The sequence below is a fragment of the Varanus komodoensis genome, unplaced genomic scaffold (assembly GCF_004798865.1).
Source record: "Varanus komodoensis strain SLA01 unplaced genomic scaffold, ASM479886v1 scaffold60, whole genome shotgun sequence".
NCBI lineage: Eukaryota > Metazoa > Chordata > Lepidosauria > Squamata > Varanidae > Varanus > Varanus komodoensis.
In genome coordinates this window covers 3,281,172-3,297,948 of record NW_025336223.1, presented here as the reverse complement: position 1 = coordinate 3,297,948, position 16,777 = coordinate 3,281,172, and the positions used below count along the sequence as shown (strand labels likewise).

At 45.4% G+C, this 16,777-nt stretch overlaps 1 protein-coding gene across 3 annotated transcripts; it reads right to left on the bottom strand.

The window, feature by feature from the left end:
- Positions 1-2,681: 2,681 nt before the first annotated feature.
- Positions 2,682-16,546, bottom strand: C1R (complement C1r). 3 transcript variants are annotated; one of them, XM_044449678.1, is made up of 11 exons: positions 16,501-16,546; positions 14,984-15,215; positions 14,412-14,604; positions 12,438-12,575; positions 11,655-11,851; positions 9,431-9,578; positions 9,217-9,338; positions 7,380-7,458; positions 6,292-6,432; positions 5,649-5,723; positions 2,682-4,658 (listed from the first exon to the last, which is right to left on the bottom strand). In XM_044449678.1, exons 2-11 carry the CDS (start codon positions 15,158-15,160, stop codon positions 3,814-3,816), a joined length of 2,115 nt encoding a protein of 704 aa, XP_044305613.1. In that variant the 5' UTR covers positions 15,161-15,215; positions 16,501-16,546; the 3' UTR covers positions 2,682-3,813. The 3 variants fall into 3 exon arrangements, with proteins under 3 accessions (XP_044305613.1, XP_044305612.1, XP_044305611.1); XM_044449677.1 differs by having other exon boundaries at positions 16,404-16,543; XM_044449676.1 differs by lacking the exon at positions 16,501-16,546 and adding an exon at positions 15,341-16,164.
- Between the last annotated feature and the right edge of the window lie 231 nt (positions 16,547-16,777).

Sequence of the window (16,777 nt, the reverse complement as noted above, 5' to 3'; positions counted from 1 at the left end):
TGGTTCTGCCAAAGAGAATTCTTTTCTTTCTCTTATTAGGATTTAATGGTTTAATGGAGGATTGGATAAATGCTTAGAAGGCTTGCCTACCAACAACTATTGCCTTTGATAACTACCAGGGGATCCCATACCAGGTGCTGGGGGCTAGATCCAAGGATGGTCTCCATGCCCTTGATGATCACTCTCCTGGAGGCTTTGCTAGACATTGTAGGAAACAGAATGTATCTTCAGCCTGATGTAGCAAGCATAACTTCTGTTCCCCCTGCTGCAGTGTAAACATCCTCATCTGTGCATCCTTACCTTACAGCCACCTCTCTTTCCATAGATTATGCAAAACATCAACAACAGTTTACTTCCATAAACAAGGACATTCCCTCACTATACCACTATTAAATCTGGACTCCCTCACAGAATCTGTCACTCAGAATTAAAATTCTGATTGATTTTGAAAGCAAGTTTCTAGTCGTCATGATGTCTGAGTACAACTTAAGCAGGAAGGATTGTGGGATAAAGTAGGGTGAAGTGGTGGACTCCAAATTGTGAAAGAAGGCATGGGGCTATAAAGATGGGGAATACCTTTGTGTTAGTTGCATCCTACTCTGGTTTTCTTGTTAGGTTTCCAGTTCTCGAAGGATGCAAGGAAAAAGACAGGAAAAAGACCTACAAGCCCCAGCATGCCCAAGTCAGCATGGTTTTGTGGAGGGGTGCTGAGAGCTGTAGTGATTCTTTCTGTATATTGCATTGTGCATTGCATTGCATTGTGCTCCAACATGTTTTTAAGAAAGCAAATCCATGAAAGCCAGGATTATGAGCACTGCATAGGATTAAGTGAGCTACACATTGAATTCTGCATGTTTGAAACACACAGCTTTAGCAGCAGCAGTTAAAATACCAGGGCCAGCATTCTCAGGAATGACTAAGCAAGTTGGGTTTTCCCCATCTGGGTTTGGTGAACAGAAACGCAAGCAACACACAGCAACATTGACCGAAGCCTTCATGATCAGACATTACAATTATTTCCACATGTGGAAATCCAGTATTTCTGCCTTTTGGAAATTCCTTTGGGCAGCAGATTGCTCACAAAGCACTGCATGTAGAGGGTGTCTGTAGGCCCATTCTGGCAGGAAATGAAAAAAAAAATCTGTTCCTTTTTTTCTGTTCTAGGCCTTTGGTTTTCTCATATGCGCACACACGTTTTGTATATTATTTTTATTTCTGTTTTATGCGATTATCATGCTGTTTTGCATGTCATTCTAATCACTCTGTGTTCTGAGGATTAATTAAGCTATCTCTGGTGGGCTGACACGCAGGATATGAAATCAATTAATGAATGCATCTATTGAATTTCAAACCTGCTGATGGACTGCAAAATTGGAAGACTATTCCCTCTGGGCAGAGAGAAAGTAATGTGGCAAAGAGAAAACAAAGGCCAGAAATAGGAGATTTGGTAGTGCAGAAGATGGGCACGAGCCAGTTAAGGGAAATGTGCAGGGCTATGAAGCTCCTCTACTTTCTCCTGTCTGCTTGTTTTCCCTTTCTGGGACACCATGAAGGCTAGAAACTGAAAGCTGCAAAATGAACTGACTGCAGTAACATCAAGGGCCCTTGATCCACCCTAACCCTATCCATCTTGGAATAAAGTAATCCTTATTACCTTGTCAGATCCTGCAGGACACAGGTCAAATAGACTGGAAAAAGCAAAACAGCAATATATGGTATACGAGGCAATACTGATTATACACTTGTGTATAGGCTGAACTCAAGGGGACAGACCCGATCAATAACAGAGCAATGCCTTTATAGTTGACATCACTCCTGAAGATGCTTTCCCATCAGCCCCACCTTCTTGGTTACTCGTCCAACACCTTGGCATGCCTTACCTCTATTCACACCTTATTTAAAGATTACCCTTCAAAGGATTCAGCTCCAAGTCTCATCCTCAGCTCAATTGAATCCCTGTTGTTACTTCTCACATAGGATGACAAAGTCTGAATGTAGCTGTGCTGTTAGTATCTAACTTACTCATCTCTTTAATCACACACTATCTACTTTCATGTGTCAGTTTCTTTACCAAGCTTGGGAAACTAAGAAAGGAACATTTATAATGTTTCTCTCACAACCTAAACAGTGTGTTTATGTTTTCATTCTAAACTAACTTAGGGCATGGTATAGGCTGAAAAGTAGGAAATGGGTTGTATCATTGAATAATTAAACAATGTGTTGCAGGTGGTTAACTCTGGTGGGTGAAGTCCACCATTTTAAGGGAAACTGGAATAAATTACTCCATTAAGAAGTGCAGTTTGCACAAAATAGCCCTCTGTGGCTACAATGGGTTGCTGCATTGTATGAACCCTGTCATTGCTTGATCCCTGTTTGGTGAGCACCAGGTCAGCCAGTGTCAGTGGGCAGCCAGGCTTCCACAGCTCTCCAGCTGTATTTCAAAATGTAGCATGTTACTCTTGCTGAAGGAGTGAACAGGAGTGAACTTAGATGGGTGCTCCAACCCACTTCTGACCCTGGTGAGATCACCAAGTCCCATTAACTGGATTATTTCAAGTCTTGATTTCCATAACCACATTGCGCTTCATGGCCACACACACACACACACCTCTGCCTGCATGATGGCATTATATGCAGTAAAACAGAGAAAAGTAGGAGAGCATTAAAACAAAACACTAATGTTTCTGTAGCAGTGATTTTTAATACTTGCAGAATGTCACTGTGGAGCAGGGGGTGTTACAGCTGTACCAAACATTCCCTGGTGGCCATTTAAAAAGGAGCAAAGAAACTCCCAGGTAATAGTGGGGCATTTTTGAAAGCTATAATATGTTTGTCTAATAGCATTACACTAACATACTGTACCTAGCTGAGAAGCTGAGTTAGGAAAGTATCAGAGAGAATAAAGCTAGTAATATAATACTGTTGGTAAATTGTGATAATCAAAAAGTGCATAGGAGAAATGAAAAGGAAAGGTCCAATTAGGGTTAAGTCTAATTTTCATATCCATGGGTACCACGTGATTTCTGTGCACTTGATTACTGCAAGTATTATGCTTCGTGACCAGCCACCATCAAAAACCATCTTGATAGGAAAGCTTCATTTGCATTGTTAGATCTTGGATGGTACCATTAAATCATATAGGACTGGATGCTGCAGTCAGCCAGTGATAACTATGTGCCGGTGTGAACTCTTACATATCCTCAAATCAGCAATGGTCCACTAATGACCTGAACACCAAATCTAGCCTGTAAAGTAATTTGATCTAGTTCTCGGACACCCTATCAAATGTTAATCAAACATGCTCAAAAGCCCCAGTTAAACTACCTTCCCTTCCTGAATGTTTTTTTCCCCTGGTAAGAAAACATGGGAGAAACAGTAGGAGGGGGGGGCTACAAATTGAAGAAAGCATTGTCTGGACCTCCCATAAAATTAAATGAAAGAGGCAATAACATTGCACAGTAACAGCCTCATCCAGAACTGCTATAGGGCTATAACTTTTTTATTTGTCCATTGGTACAAACAAATAGTACAGAAATGTTTTTGAGTTTATAGAATCAGTGGGAGTTCAAACTATTTTTGATTTAATTGGCTTATCGGCCAAGGCTTTCTGAGTGACTGATGGATTGATAAAGGGGGCATTGATAGGTAGGTCTGCAAGTTAAGGCTCTACTTGTTTGTTCTGAGAGACTATCCTCCTTGTGGGAACTGGGAATTAAAAAGGAAAAGAACATTAAAGTTGCATGTTCTTTCAAAAAAATGAGCAGTAGCTTTCGATCTTCAGGCCCTAATTTTGCTTACACTCCCTTCAGTATGTCAATAAGGCACCTGCATTGAGAGCCAGTCATTCCCCACGATGCCCTTGATCCAATCTAGGTAGTTCATTACTTTAGTGTAAAAGCCATACCCTTTGCCACAACCAATGCCCCAAGATACAATGCCTGTGGCCACCCAACGTTCAGTCTCGGGATCACGCACAGTCAAGGCTCCTCCACTGTCACCTTGGCAGGTGTCTTTTCCTTCCTTAGGGGAACCTGCACAGAACATGTTGATTGTGAAGGCTGGGTCCTGCTTGTTAATCTGCTTTCCCCGCAACCACCCCTCACAGAGCTCACGGTCAGCCACTGGGATTGGTGCATATTTCAGCTTGTTAGCAAGGATGTTCTTCTCCACTCCAAAGCCGCTGGCATAACCCATCCATCCTGGAACATAATATGAGTCATTCCCTGAACTTGGGAGACAGACAGGCAACACATCAGGGCCAAGGGTCACTGGATCCCGCAGCTCAATAAGTGCAATGTCTCCATCGAAGTTGTGATCCTCTCCTTGCACATAGTCTGGATGTATAAACAACCTGCGCACAGGCCGATTGCCCAGCTTGTAGAGTTCAGTCACCACTGTGTGGCCCATAAAGATTTCAGCCTTCTCGGCCATTTGTTTGAGAAAAGCCTGAGATCTATTGTCAGGTTTTTCTTGCCCTTTCGGAAGAATGGTGTGGGCAGCTGTGAGAATCCAGCGGTCGCTCAGCAATGCCCCTCCAGCACGCAATGCATCTCCAGTCATGACAGTCATTGCTTGCCATGGGAAGCTGCCAGGCTTGGCATCACTGCCACCAATAATCCGCTGGATCTGGGAGACAGGATTGTCTGGCATTCCACACACTGCAAAGGAAGACAATGCTCAGAAAGGCTGTGGCATCCTATCCTCATGCTCTTCCATAGCGCATTCAAGGTTTCCTTATGTTGTGCTCTTTCACCTTCCATTATTTCTTAACAAGTACGCCAGATCCTTCCCATGTCACAATTTTTCCTTCTGTTCTTAACAGTACACCCAGCCCAGTGCTCTCCATGTTTTCTGCCAACGCATCAAGGTGTTGATGCCCTTCTCATTAGGGGAATGGAAGATATTGGAGAGGACGGAACGTTCCTCCTGTACTGGGAAATAGTACAGGAGTACCAGTCCCTTTCCAATGGCAGCTGGCAGCTCCAAGGCCTTGCTGTACTTCCTCAGCTTGGGCAAGCCACTACGCGATTCCTCTGACCGCTTTCCATGCCCCTCACACCTACTGCCCTCATACAAATCAGCGGCCTAGCTCAACCATCCTTCCTGCACCCTCAGCATGCCCCTCAAAAGCAGACTGTAACCCTAGCTCTGGTTTTCCATCTGGGCTGCCCCCCCACTCTTGCTCAGCCACTGTCAGTGTCTAGTCATCTGCAGCCTGTCTAGGTGATGGGGGCCTAATCCTGAGCACGAAGGGGGTGCCTGCTTCTGATAGCCTCTTCACTTGCCTCAAAGTCTCAGGCAAAGGCCTTTCCCATCCCCAGAGAAGAGGACAGCAAACGCTTGGATTTAATTAGCTGCATGTGTGAGGTACGTGCTCCACCACTTTGGATCCCCTTTTTCTTCCTCGTCTCTCTGAGCGAGCTTCCAGATGAGGCGTTTCCTGTGCAACTGCCCAGCCTCACCGTCCTCCACCATAACCCCTCCCATCTTTTCCTACAGTTTCTTCCATCGTCACTCTTATCACAGAAGATGCATTAAGGAAGATAAAACAGAATAGCTGCACTATGTCTTCTGATTAGGAATATACGGAGCCCTCCATTTGACAATGTTGAGGAAAAGGTGCAGGGGCGCCTGGGCATTCCACTAACCTGGTAGGCACAGTGGGATGTCTTCTTGGTCCCTTTGATCCTTCCAGGAACCCTCAGAGGAGCAGCTATAAGTATCTGAAAGAGGCAACAAAAATCATGGGGACAGAGTCTGAAGAAATGCCACCCAATTAAATCCCCAGCTTTTTCTGCACAAAGCTATTTCCTTTGCTTCCCAGGACGGAGCTTTAACATCAAAGCAGAAGCTCTTGAGAAGCTTTCCAATAATGCAGGTAGCACGTGAGCAGGATCACGCATGAACCCTCTCAGGCTCTACAAGGGCTAGAGACTCACTGTTTTATTTGAATGTTGGGAGCCTGCCCCCACCCCCAGCGAAATTCTGTGCCACCTACTCATCCTGGGCCTTTCACTGGAAATGCAAAATGCACTAATACTAGCACAAAAACTGTTTTGTCGCTTACAATTAGTAAGAATTGGCAGAGCCACAGCCCTGTGCTAACCTGATGTGACTGGGGCCAGTTGAGATTTTGTGGGGCAAGTATTTTTCAGAGAGGGTGCCACCAACATGGAAATATCTTATTGAAACTGAGAGAGAGAGAGAGAGAGAGAGATCCCATCTGAGTGTTTGCAGAATGGGATAAAAATGGGATTGAAGAGACACAGTTCTTGCTGTGTCAAGACTCACCTGTCCCCATCCTGGGCACCATGTGGTAGTAGGGTTCATTGCAGCGGTACCTGATAGTGGACTGGTAGTTGTTATTTTTTGGTTGGCTCACATAATCAAAGGCCCCGTTCAGCAGTTTTGCAGGCTCACCACAGTTGACAACTGCAAGACAAGCAGGCTAGGAGTGAGCGCAGGAGCACTTTCCTCAGGCATTCTTCAGAAGCCCAACTATGGTAGACATTCAGCAGTTACTTGGCAAGCTGCTGTAAACTGCTGTGGAGCATCTCGATTCATGCTCCAAAAGTGCTGTGTCTTTCGCAAATGAAGCTACACGTGATGCTCAGGTGTGTGATATGCAGTGGCTGATTTGATTTCTTAAAAAATGAAAAGCAGCCTCAGAGACTGTGAGTGGAGAAACCAAAAGCAGAAGGGCTGCCCAATCTTTACCTTGCCTGCTAGTTGTCCGCTGAAAACTACACCCTTAAGCTGTATTTTCACGCACATGGAAAAGGATGCAGAACCTCTGTGCTTTCACCCCAAATGATTTTGAGCCAACCAAGGGCAGGAGCGAAAAGAGTTCAGCAGCCTCCCACCCAGTGCCATTCTTCCCATGCTCAGTCACAGCCCTGGAGACCGCCTCACCTTGCTTTGCTTTGTTGTGCTCATTCTGTTTCGTTTCAGTCACAGAACTGAGATAGAGTCCTGCAGCTGATGCAGTTTGGCCGCAAAGCACCCTCAGGACTGCTGCACAGAGGTCTGGCATGCAGATACAAGTTCTGGGGTCAGGTCTTCAGCCGCCCTGAAGGCGTTGATATCCTGGGAAAGCCAGTGGGCTGACCAGGTGAGCAGAGCCTCAGGGCACATCATAGCTCCGAGAAGCTCCTCCAGCAGCTGCCCGGCAGGTGAGTCACCTTTCAGCTCTGAAGGCTGACACAGCAGGAGTCATGCCAGGTGGGGCTGTGGGTTGAAAGAGACCTTGGGGCCAGGGCGGCTCCTGCTCTGCAGAGCAGATTCCCTCTAATGGCATTCCAAGATCTGCCTGCCTCCATTTCGTGCTGTGGCCAGCATGGCTCGGGCCCCACGGCAAGCACCAGAAGAGAGCTACTCACTTTCACAGTGGGGCATCTGGCGGTGCCAGGTCCCATCATCTTGGCACACAGCGGTGAAGGATGGCAAACGCTCATGACCCTGCTCAGACAAAGCAGTGTGAATTAGTCATGTCCACAATCCTGCCTGTGCTCCCCTGCTTAGTATCATGTAGTGCTCGTTTCCCATTCGCTGTCCTACGGCAAGACAGTACAGCGCCCTATAAAGGGGACACTAACTCTGGAATGGAGAGCCATTTTCAGCCAGAGGGCCAGACTGGGCCTGGCACAGGACACTGGAGGCCACATGCTAACAAGGGGGTGACACTGCCTCATGTTGGTGGAGCCATTGCTGGCACATGGCGCTCTCACATTTTCACACACTCAAACACACAGGCCATTCAGACATGCCCTTCCCAGACAAGACACGGTTTATTTCAGATCTGCTGCACACTGGGAACAAACTCTTCTTCTGCTCTTGGCACCAGCACAGAGGACAGGAAAGGACCTGGGAAAGACGCTTGGTGGGCTGCTTGAGGAACCCCTAAGGCCATCTTTAGCCTGCAGCCTGGAGGTTTTCCAGGTCTACACTAAATGCTTATTAGAAAGCCTGAAAGTTTTTACAAACACACACTAAAAGCACACGTAGGGGACATGCAACATCTTTCATCACGGCACTGCAACACCTGGGGAAGGAGGGATCAACCCTCCCTCTCCACCAATAGTCCCAGGAAAAAACCTGTGCCAAGTTATTAGTCCCAGGTGTTATTCATGGGGCTAAATGGGAATTTTCAGCCAGCCCACAGCAGGAGAGGAAAGGACTGAACAGTTCCTGCACGCTGTGGTTGCGAAGAAAATCCCCCCACCTCTTCTGCCTCTCATTGGTCACAATGGACAAGCTGACAAGTGCACTGCCTCAAGCATCTTATGTATTAGAAGTGGCCTCCCTTTCATCTCGCTCCTGTTTTGTGTTTTTAGTAGTTCATTTCTTTATAAACCTTTTTAAAAACTTTATAGCCAAAGTAAAAAAGTTCACATGCAAGAAGGAAAACAAATTAAAATTCTGAAGTTCAGAAGCAATGCATTTTAGCATACATTGAAGAAAATAAAAACCTAATAGCTATTCTTTTTATTATCACATTGCATTGGTATACCACATTTTCCTCTTGTTAGGAATAATAATAATAAAAAATAAATTTAATAATAATTAATAGAATAATAACAATATTTCCATACTATGCTGTAGCTGAAGCATTAAAAAGAATACTTCATATGTGGCAGGGAAAGAATATAGGAGGGATAGCCATAGATCTATTTTAAAAATAAATTAGAAACTACTGGGCTCAACTCTGCATGGAAGCCACATTCTCTGCCTTCAAATGGCGCCATCATTCCATTAGCTTCTTAGGGAGCAGGCTGGTAGAGTTTGGGTTCTCTGCAATGCAGAAAAGTCACCTTCCATGCCCAGAAAAGCTCCCCATTTTCACAGAGCCAGTCCTGCCACATAAAAGGCTGACTTCTGCATTCATCTAAGTCTTGTTTATTTGCTTTATTATCTACTTTCGGTTCCCTCATTTCTTCACTAGGCTTTTCGCAACAGCCTCAAAACTGTGCAATCACCAAATCTTTTTCTGACTCTAGTCAGAACCAAAAGCACAGTGTGACCTTTTTCTTGCCTCTGGGGGAGAGATTTTGTTGGAGGCTGCTTCTCATGCCCTGGCAGACTGTTTCTATGAGAAAGAGTGAGAAATGTAAAAGGAAAGGAGTTATCTGGGAATGGGACTTGTGAGATCAAGACATCACTGGATGAAAAATGCTTAAAAGGTGGATAGAGGCAAAAAGTCGAATAAGTAAGCCTCACCTCCACCAGGTTATATCCAGTCCTGCAGCTGACAATGAAGTAGTCTTGGAATCGATACACGGGCTGTAGTTCTCTGATGATAGTGAACTCATCATTTGGCACAGGCTGTGGGCAACGGATTCCTGTTCGAGAGTTTTAAAAAAGGAGGTGAGAGATACATTGGCAGGTGGCTGGGTAACATCTGTGTTCATCTGTTGCACTGGGGATACATTACTTTCTGTGCTGTACTGGATCTTCCACCCACGGCTGACTCCCGACTCGTCTGTAAGGAAAAGGACATCTACAGAAGGGCTGTTGGTTTCGATGGCCCCCGGAGACACTGTGCCACAGAACTCATGGATCACTTTTCCCCCAACTTGGATCTAGTGAGAAATGAAGGGTTCGGAAGTACAAGTGCCAAAAGTCACACCTTAATATCCTCTGTTCCCCAAGACCATCAAGCTGGTCCATCAACCAACTAGCTTAAGCTCTTTGATCCCTCTCTGGGGAACAGAACAATGATAAAGGAAGAGAAATATTGTTCTGCCTACATCAGTCCCTCATGGCCCTCGTTCTGCTAAATTGCTCTGCTAGTTCAAATAGCTGCCGATGCAAAGAAAGGAAGATTCGTTTCACTCATGTTATGGTCACATAGGGTTCTGAAAAGTTTTGGTGAGGAATTCTTACTTCTTGATTCATTTTACTGTGAACTTGACTTGTTTGTTGACATTTCTGACCTTCATAATTGGCTATATTCCAAGAGGGTGGGTGCTTACTGGCTCTCAGTAAGCTTGCATCCTGCCTGTACAACCAAATGTCTTCAAGCTTCAAAACCAAGGACCCACCCGCACAGCCTGAAATCCAGGAATCCCAGGAAAGGGTGGAAAAGTGTGAAGAACCTGGCAAGAGCCAGGGACAAAAAGAAAAATTAGTAACCCTAGAGGATCTCACCAGGAAGGTCACCCTCTTTCATGAGCAAAGATCACTCATGGTTTTGCTTTCTCTTGACAGGCTACTTTTTGACAGCTGTCAAGAGACAGCAAACTGGAAAGTATAGCTTTTTGTAGCTTTCCTAGGTCAAGGTCCATGGTGGGTGCCTGCTGCACTTTGACAGCAGACATCCTCCCTCAGGGCTTTGCCCAAGCAAGGGTTGCCATTTTTAGTCTGACAAAAAATATTTTTAAATATTTGAAAACATTTGCACAATATTCTTACATTTAAAAAAGAAGGGTGACAAACCAGTGACAGCTCCTCCAACATGCTTCAGGGGGCTATCACTAGCTGTCAGATCAGAAATTGTGAAAAGAGAGCTCCAAACAGGGCTGGAAGGTAAAAAAAAAATTGGCAGTGAACACGAGTGAGCTTGCAGTTGTGGTGGAGGAAGAGCAGACAAGTCGGTCCTGCTGCAGAACCCCTGGAATGCTGGTGGAAAGATCAAGGGGACGAGGGAGGTATAACCCATGGTGCACTGTGGATTGTTTCATGAACAGTCCCTCTGCAGTTTGTTTGCAGGGTGGGTTGTCATGATGTGCAAAACTGCTCAGCGAACACGTTCTCACAATCATCGGCATGGCGAACAAGCCTTGGTGACTTGTTATCCACTCTGCATTTGTTGGTGACATGCCACCCCTTTTGCTTAAGTTCCATTACTGGTGCAGCTTAACATGTTGTCCATCCCTGGCAAGGGTGTGTTGCCTAAAAGAGAGCCAGTGAGGTGCAGTGGTTAAGAGCATGGGACTGGGACTCAGGCGAACCGGGTTCGAGTCCCCGCTCGGCCATGGAGCCCACTGGGTGACTTTGGGCCAGTCACAGACTCTCAGCCCAACCTACCTCACAGGGTGGTTGTTGTGGGGATAAGATGGAGGAGGAGAATGATGTAAGCTGCCTTGAGCCCTTGGTAGGAAAAAGGCAGGATATAAACCCAAAAATAAATAAAATAAATAAATAAAATCCTTCAAAAATATAGCAAACATGGAGGTTGTGGGGCATTTTGTACAACTGAGGGTGGGTTGTTGCTCGGGTTAACTAACCACCTCAAAACTCTGGTATTTTTGTTAACCAGGGGGTTAACCAACTGTCCCTATGCCCTAGTTTGTCCCTAAACCCCCTGGTCTAGGTATCTGGGGGCGGTTTGTCAACCGTAGGAGTAACCCTCAATTGTGTGAACTGGCCCTCAACTGCTCTGAGTGACTTCTTCCAAAGGAAGACAAGGCCACGTAAGCTCTGCTCCACCAGAACTTCTCACCAGTCAGGGAAAGCGGAGGGCATATAGCAACATAAGCTCAAAAAATGCATGAGCATACGGGACAATATTATTCACACTGAGAACTAGCCACCCAAAGTACCAACTGCAAGAATTCTTGGATGCTTAAAAGTTCCCCCTTTCCATTTATGATCCATTCCAAGGAAGTGGGATGGAGTGTAACAGCCTCAGCAAAGGCTGCATTTATCTGCAGTACCTTAAGCTGGTCGTAAGGGCAATGGACTTGCTGGTGGTCATCGATTTCAAAAGGCTCCAGAACCTTGAGGGTGATGGTCAGCCCTTTTTCCACTCGTATGCTGTAGTTGCACTGCAGATCAGCTGGGTATGGCTGAGGATATCCAGGGCTTGACAGATACCCAGAGAGCTCCGTGAACATCACATTGCTGCAGTCCACTGAAGACCAGGGAACCAAAAGAAGGCTTACTGATTGATAATCAGGCACACCACAGGAGAGTTTTGCAGCATTATTCCCTTGCAGGCAGCCCAGCCTCCAGAACCCTACTCTCTAACACAACACCATTAATTAGCCTGAAGTAACGATCATCCCTGCGGTTCTGCATTAACAATTTCTCACACAGGTTTCAAACCTCACTTTACTCATAAAGAGAGTGAAAGTGCAGGAAAATCCACCTTTTAACTTCTCATCCTGTGAATACACCAGATGAAAAAGGGCCATGGGAGTAGTTAATTCACTCAGTATCATCTTTAGTATGAAGCCTTTGGCTAAAATAGTAATATTTAGAAACTTGTAGAGCGCTTGCGATATTCGAAGCATTTCATACCCATTATCACAACAGTAAACTCTACAGGAAAAACCAGTCTTCTTATCCTTATACTGAAGATGAGAGGCTAAGGCCGAGAATTGATGGCTCCCCTAAGGCTGGATTTGAGCCTACGATCTCTTGAACCCCACAGGTACTTTGCTACACCAGCTGCCACCTCTCCCTGGGTTCCTTGGGGTGGGCACTTGTCTGTTCACCTCGACAGGAATGCCGATCACTCTGAAGTCGGTAGCCAGGCTGGCAGGAGCAGAAGTAGCCACCAATATAGTTGTGGCAGAAGTGCTGGCACCGAGGTCCATCTTCATTGGCATTTCCATGGGTACACTCATCCAAATCTGGGGATACCCAATAAGGAGAGACAAGAAAGTTTTGCAGGTTAAGTCCAAACAAGACGAAAATGTTCATGGTCAGTGGACAGGCTAAGGATTGGGATTCAACCTGTTCTGGAAACAGTTGTGCTCTCCCTGAAGACTATGCCGTTTATGATTGGGATATCTAAGGACCCTGCCTAATTATTTTGATTTTCAAAGAGGTCCTTTTAAGGCCAACATTACTCACAAAGACCCACTCACCAGGCATTCCTGAAAAGGGGCTGTCCTGTGTCACTCCCCAGCTGTGGAGGCACTCCCTCAAGAACTACCATTTGTCCTCACTCTCTTGACTTTTACAAAGGGTGTGAAGGCACATCTTTTAAAGTTAGGCCTTTAAATTATGTAGTTGATTAATGTTATAATATTTTACAGTTTTATGCTTCTTATTTTTATTGTTTTAGGGATTTATTAAATTGCTGTGCACTGCCTTGATGACATTAGCACATAAAGGCACAATCTAATCCAGATGCCTGTAACCCTCCAAATTCAGAAAAGTATGTATGGTCGTATGGTTGCTTGTATTATGAGACAAATTGGTTAGAGACCACCCTGAAATCCATGGATGAGCAGGGGCGTGTAAATGTTTTAAATAAATACAATAAAATAAATAATGCAAATATAGTGTACTGTTGTGTATGTTACTATTAATTCAGAACACACTGTTTAGTAAAAGCAAAACATTAACATGTTTACATGGGTCTTTAACCTCAGAAAGCTGTACTCCATTATGTTCATTAATTAGAATACTAACAAATGTGATAACTGTATATTTTGCTAAAATATATACCTGAGTAACCGAATAGCTCAGTCTAAGGTCTTGCAAGCTGTTAGATATAAGATTTGTAAGCTATGTTAATTAACTTGGAAAAAAGCTGGGAAAAAGTTTTGAGGGAATTTACCTTCATTAACAATAACAAACAGTGCTTAGCAAACTACACTGAAGGCACTTCCTTCTGTTATCAAAGTCAAGTCTATTAGATTGGATTGAAGAGAGAAAACTGGGTATTGTTTGCTCATTATCATTGCTCATACTCCTGAATTGACTAGCCAATGGCTGCTATTCATTTCACTTTTTAAAGGATCGGGATACTAGACTCCTTCCTTTTGCAACTATCAACTGACCTCTGCTGAAATCCTTTACCTGCATGACATGAGACTTATTTTAATGAGGAACTTTGCTTGGCGTCCCTCATTTGCTTCCTCTTGAACTTCTTCCTATTGGGAAGGAGACTCAGATTCTCCTACTGCACGCTCCCCTAAGCTGGTGCCCTCCAGATGTTTTGGACTTCAGGGCACCAGGGCACCAGGAGGAGGAAGACTGTCCTCTTGTGTTAAGGGATTGCAGGGACTGAACCAGGAGCACATGATCCTTCATTCCCTCTCCCACCAGAGATGCTAGTCCAAGGTGGGAATGTCAGGACATCTGAACAGGGATGCTAGCTAGATACTCTGTGCTAACTCCCACCCCACCCTGTTCTTGCACTATGGAAAAGTGATCCCAGAGAGGGATATGCCCGTGATAAAGCTCCCGGATTGACTGCATTCCCTCCATTGCTAAGGGACTCTATCCTTCTGCACCCAGATGCCCTTGGACCTGCTTGTTCCAGGAAACTGGACAGAAGACACTTTCCGGAATCCCAGCAAGGTCAGTTCTCTTGGTTCCCAGCCAGGGCTCTGTGCTACCTGCTTGGCATGGGGTGCAAGCTGCCTGTGCAACTGCCTCTGCCTACAGCTAGGCTAGTATTCTTGATATCCACCCGGCATGCTTCCTTCTGCAGGGCATGGAGCCTCTATACTCACCCACAGCTTGATAGTAGGCTTGGAATCCCTTGTAGGAGACAGAGATGCCATTTTCCTCATTGGAGAAGTCAGAATGAAACAACAGCTGCATCGTGTTCCCCATGGACAAAAACTCTCTTCCTTTGGGGTGGTTGCCAATGGCTGAGTCCACCTGGCCACAGTAACGGCCCAGGTCTTTTTTGTCTGCTTTGATCTGCCAGATCCCAAGGAGAGAAGGGCATAATGTTAAAAACGTGGCACTAATTAGTCAAAATCCAAAGAGCCTCCAACAAGTTTCACATAGTTATGGGGATTTTGGGCTAGTATTTTTTTTAAAAAAACAACAGCATCCATGGGGAGAATGCAACATGGCAAACTTAATTTGCAACTGAGGGAAATTTGCTGGAGTAAGTTAGCCTGCTGTTCAAAGAAAGCAAAAAATCAACTTTCCCATCTTTGCCATGGAAGATGCTTTGCCATGGAACATGGAGAATGGACCCCTTCTCTGACTCTCCAGTATGGATACCCTTACTGGGACTCCAGGAGTCCCCTTCCAGACCCACTCTGTATCCCAGCCTCTGCTCATCATATACCTTGACATAATCATAATGGCAGGCTTCGGATGGCTCCAAATCAAAATGCCAGAAATTCAACTTCACTCTGTAGCCTTTTGGCACTGAAATGTCCCAGGTAGTGATGTTGTTGTTTGGGTACGGTTTAGGGTAGTTGGGGGAGCTGACTTCACCATAAAGTCTTCTTGAGACTGGCATGGAACTGACCACTGCAACAAGGAAAATTCCCTGCAGCAGCAGGAGTGGGGGAAACCTGTAAACATAGCATGCACAGATGAAAAAATGAAAGACATTACCAAATGAAGGATATGTGAGGACCCTTAACGTGTGCAGGACCCTCCTCTTCTGCACCATATAAAGCTGAATTGAGCAACTTACCCAACTGAAATACATTTACATTCTGTATCATTGCTGCATCTGTTCCTGGTAGTCATGGGAAGGAGAATACTGCTATACCACATGAAAAGGTTATACTGCTCAACACATGTTGGATATCCTACTCATTTGCCAGTCCAGATTTTAAGACTTCAGCAAGCATTATCTATGTCCTTTTAATCCTATATGTCTAGCCTTAAGACATAGAAACATCTTGGTTTGGTAAACAGAGGCTTAGATTAGACACATCCCTTCAGGCTCTGAAACCAGGCCTTGACTCTTCTGCTGGAAACATGGGTGGAGAGAACTAATTGCCTGTTTTTAAACCACTATCTATTATAGAAAAGGAGGAAAATTAGCACCTGACATGCAGGTTGTCCACAGATCTAAAGTCTCAGAATTGTCAGCAATAGCAACAGAGTGTCACAAACACTATTCTCTACCACAGCTATCCACATGCATATACAAAACCTGTGCAGAGGCCCTGTGACCTATGAAGAAAAGAGCCAAGCAGCACTGTTTCCTAGCTACCTTTTGCTCTTGGTTTTGCTTTCATTACTACTGGGCACAACAACCACTGCTTTTGGTTCGTTATTGCATGGAGTTTCTTCCATGTACAGCTTGTTGGATTCCAAGATCACATAGCTCCTGGGGAAGGATCAAAAAACAGAACTGACCAGCTCTGCTTTGTGTCCATGTTGATACCACTCTGTAGTGATAAAGTGTCTCCAAGCAACACCCATAGCTGAGAAGAAGGAAACATCTAAGTGGCACTTGCTAACCTGCTCTGCTTCAGCAGGCTACAAGATCAGGCCAAGAACAAAGCAGGTTAGCTGCATCTTTAGACTGTATGCAACACTCCCCTAGGGCTAAACACAATTCTGTAGTCAATTCCCAGAGTGACGAGTATTTATTAAAGCGCACACTATCATTTGATAACAGAGGCACTGAAATATAGCTACTGGGTATGCTTTTAATCCCAGCCTTTGTCAGAGTAACACTAACTGGCAGGAGTGACACCAGTCTTTGCCACCCACCCCTTTCCCACGCAATCAGCAGCACTCACATGTTTGCAGTCTGGACTTAGTGTCTCTTTTCTCTCGCCTTCCAGTTCTTGTAGTCTGTGCTTGGAAGTTGCAAACAAGATTTCAGTAAACTCTTACCTCTGATTCAGTGCGGCTGGGGCAGACCATGCTGAGGGGGAGGGAAGAAAGCGAGCTGGTTTCCAAAGTCGGTGAGGCAACACAGGCCGTTTTCCTTCCGCTGTCTTGTGCTGCCCCCTGCTGTCCCTCCGTCGCCGTCTCTCTCTCGCTCGGAGGGGGGCCCCGGCCGCAAGTTTCCGGAGCACCTCCGTTCAGGGCTTCTGGACGAGGCTGGATTCTGCTCAGGCCGCTTCAGGGGCCGCATGGCCGGGGTGAGCGAGGCTTCTGCGCCTCCCAG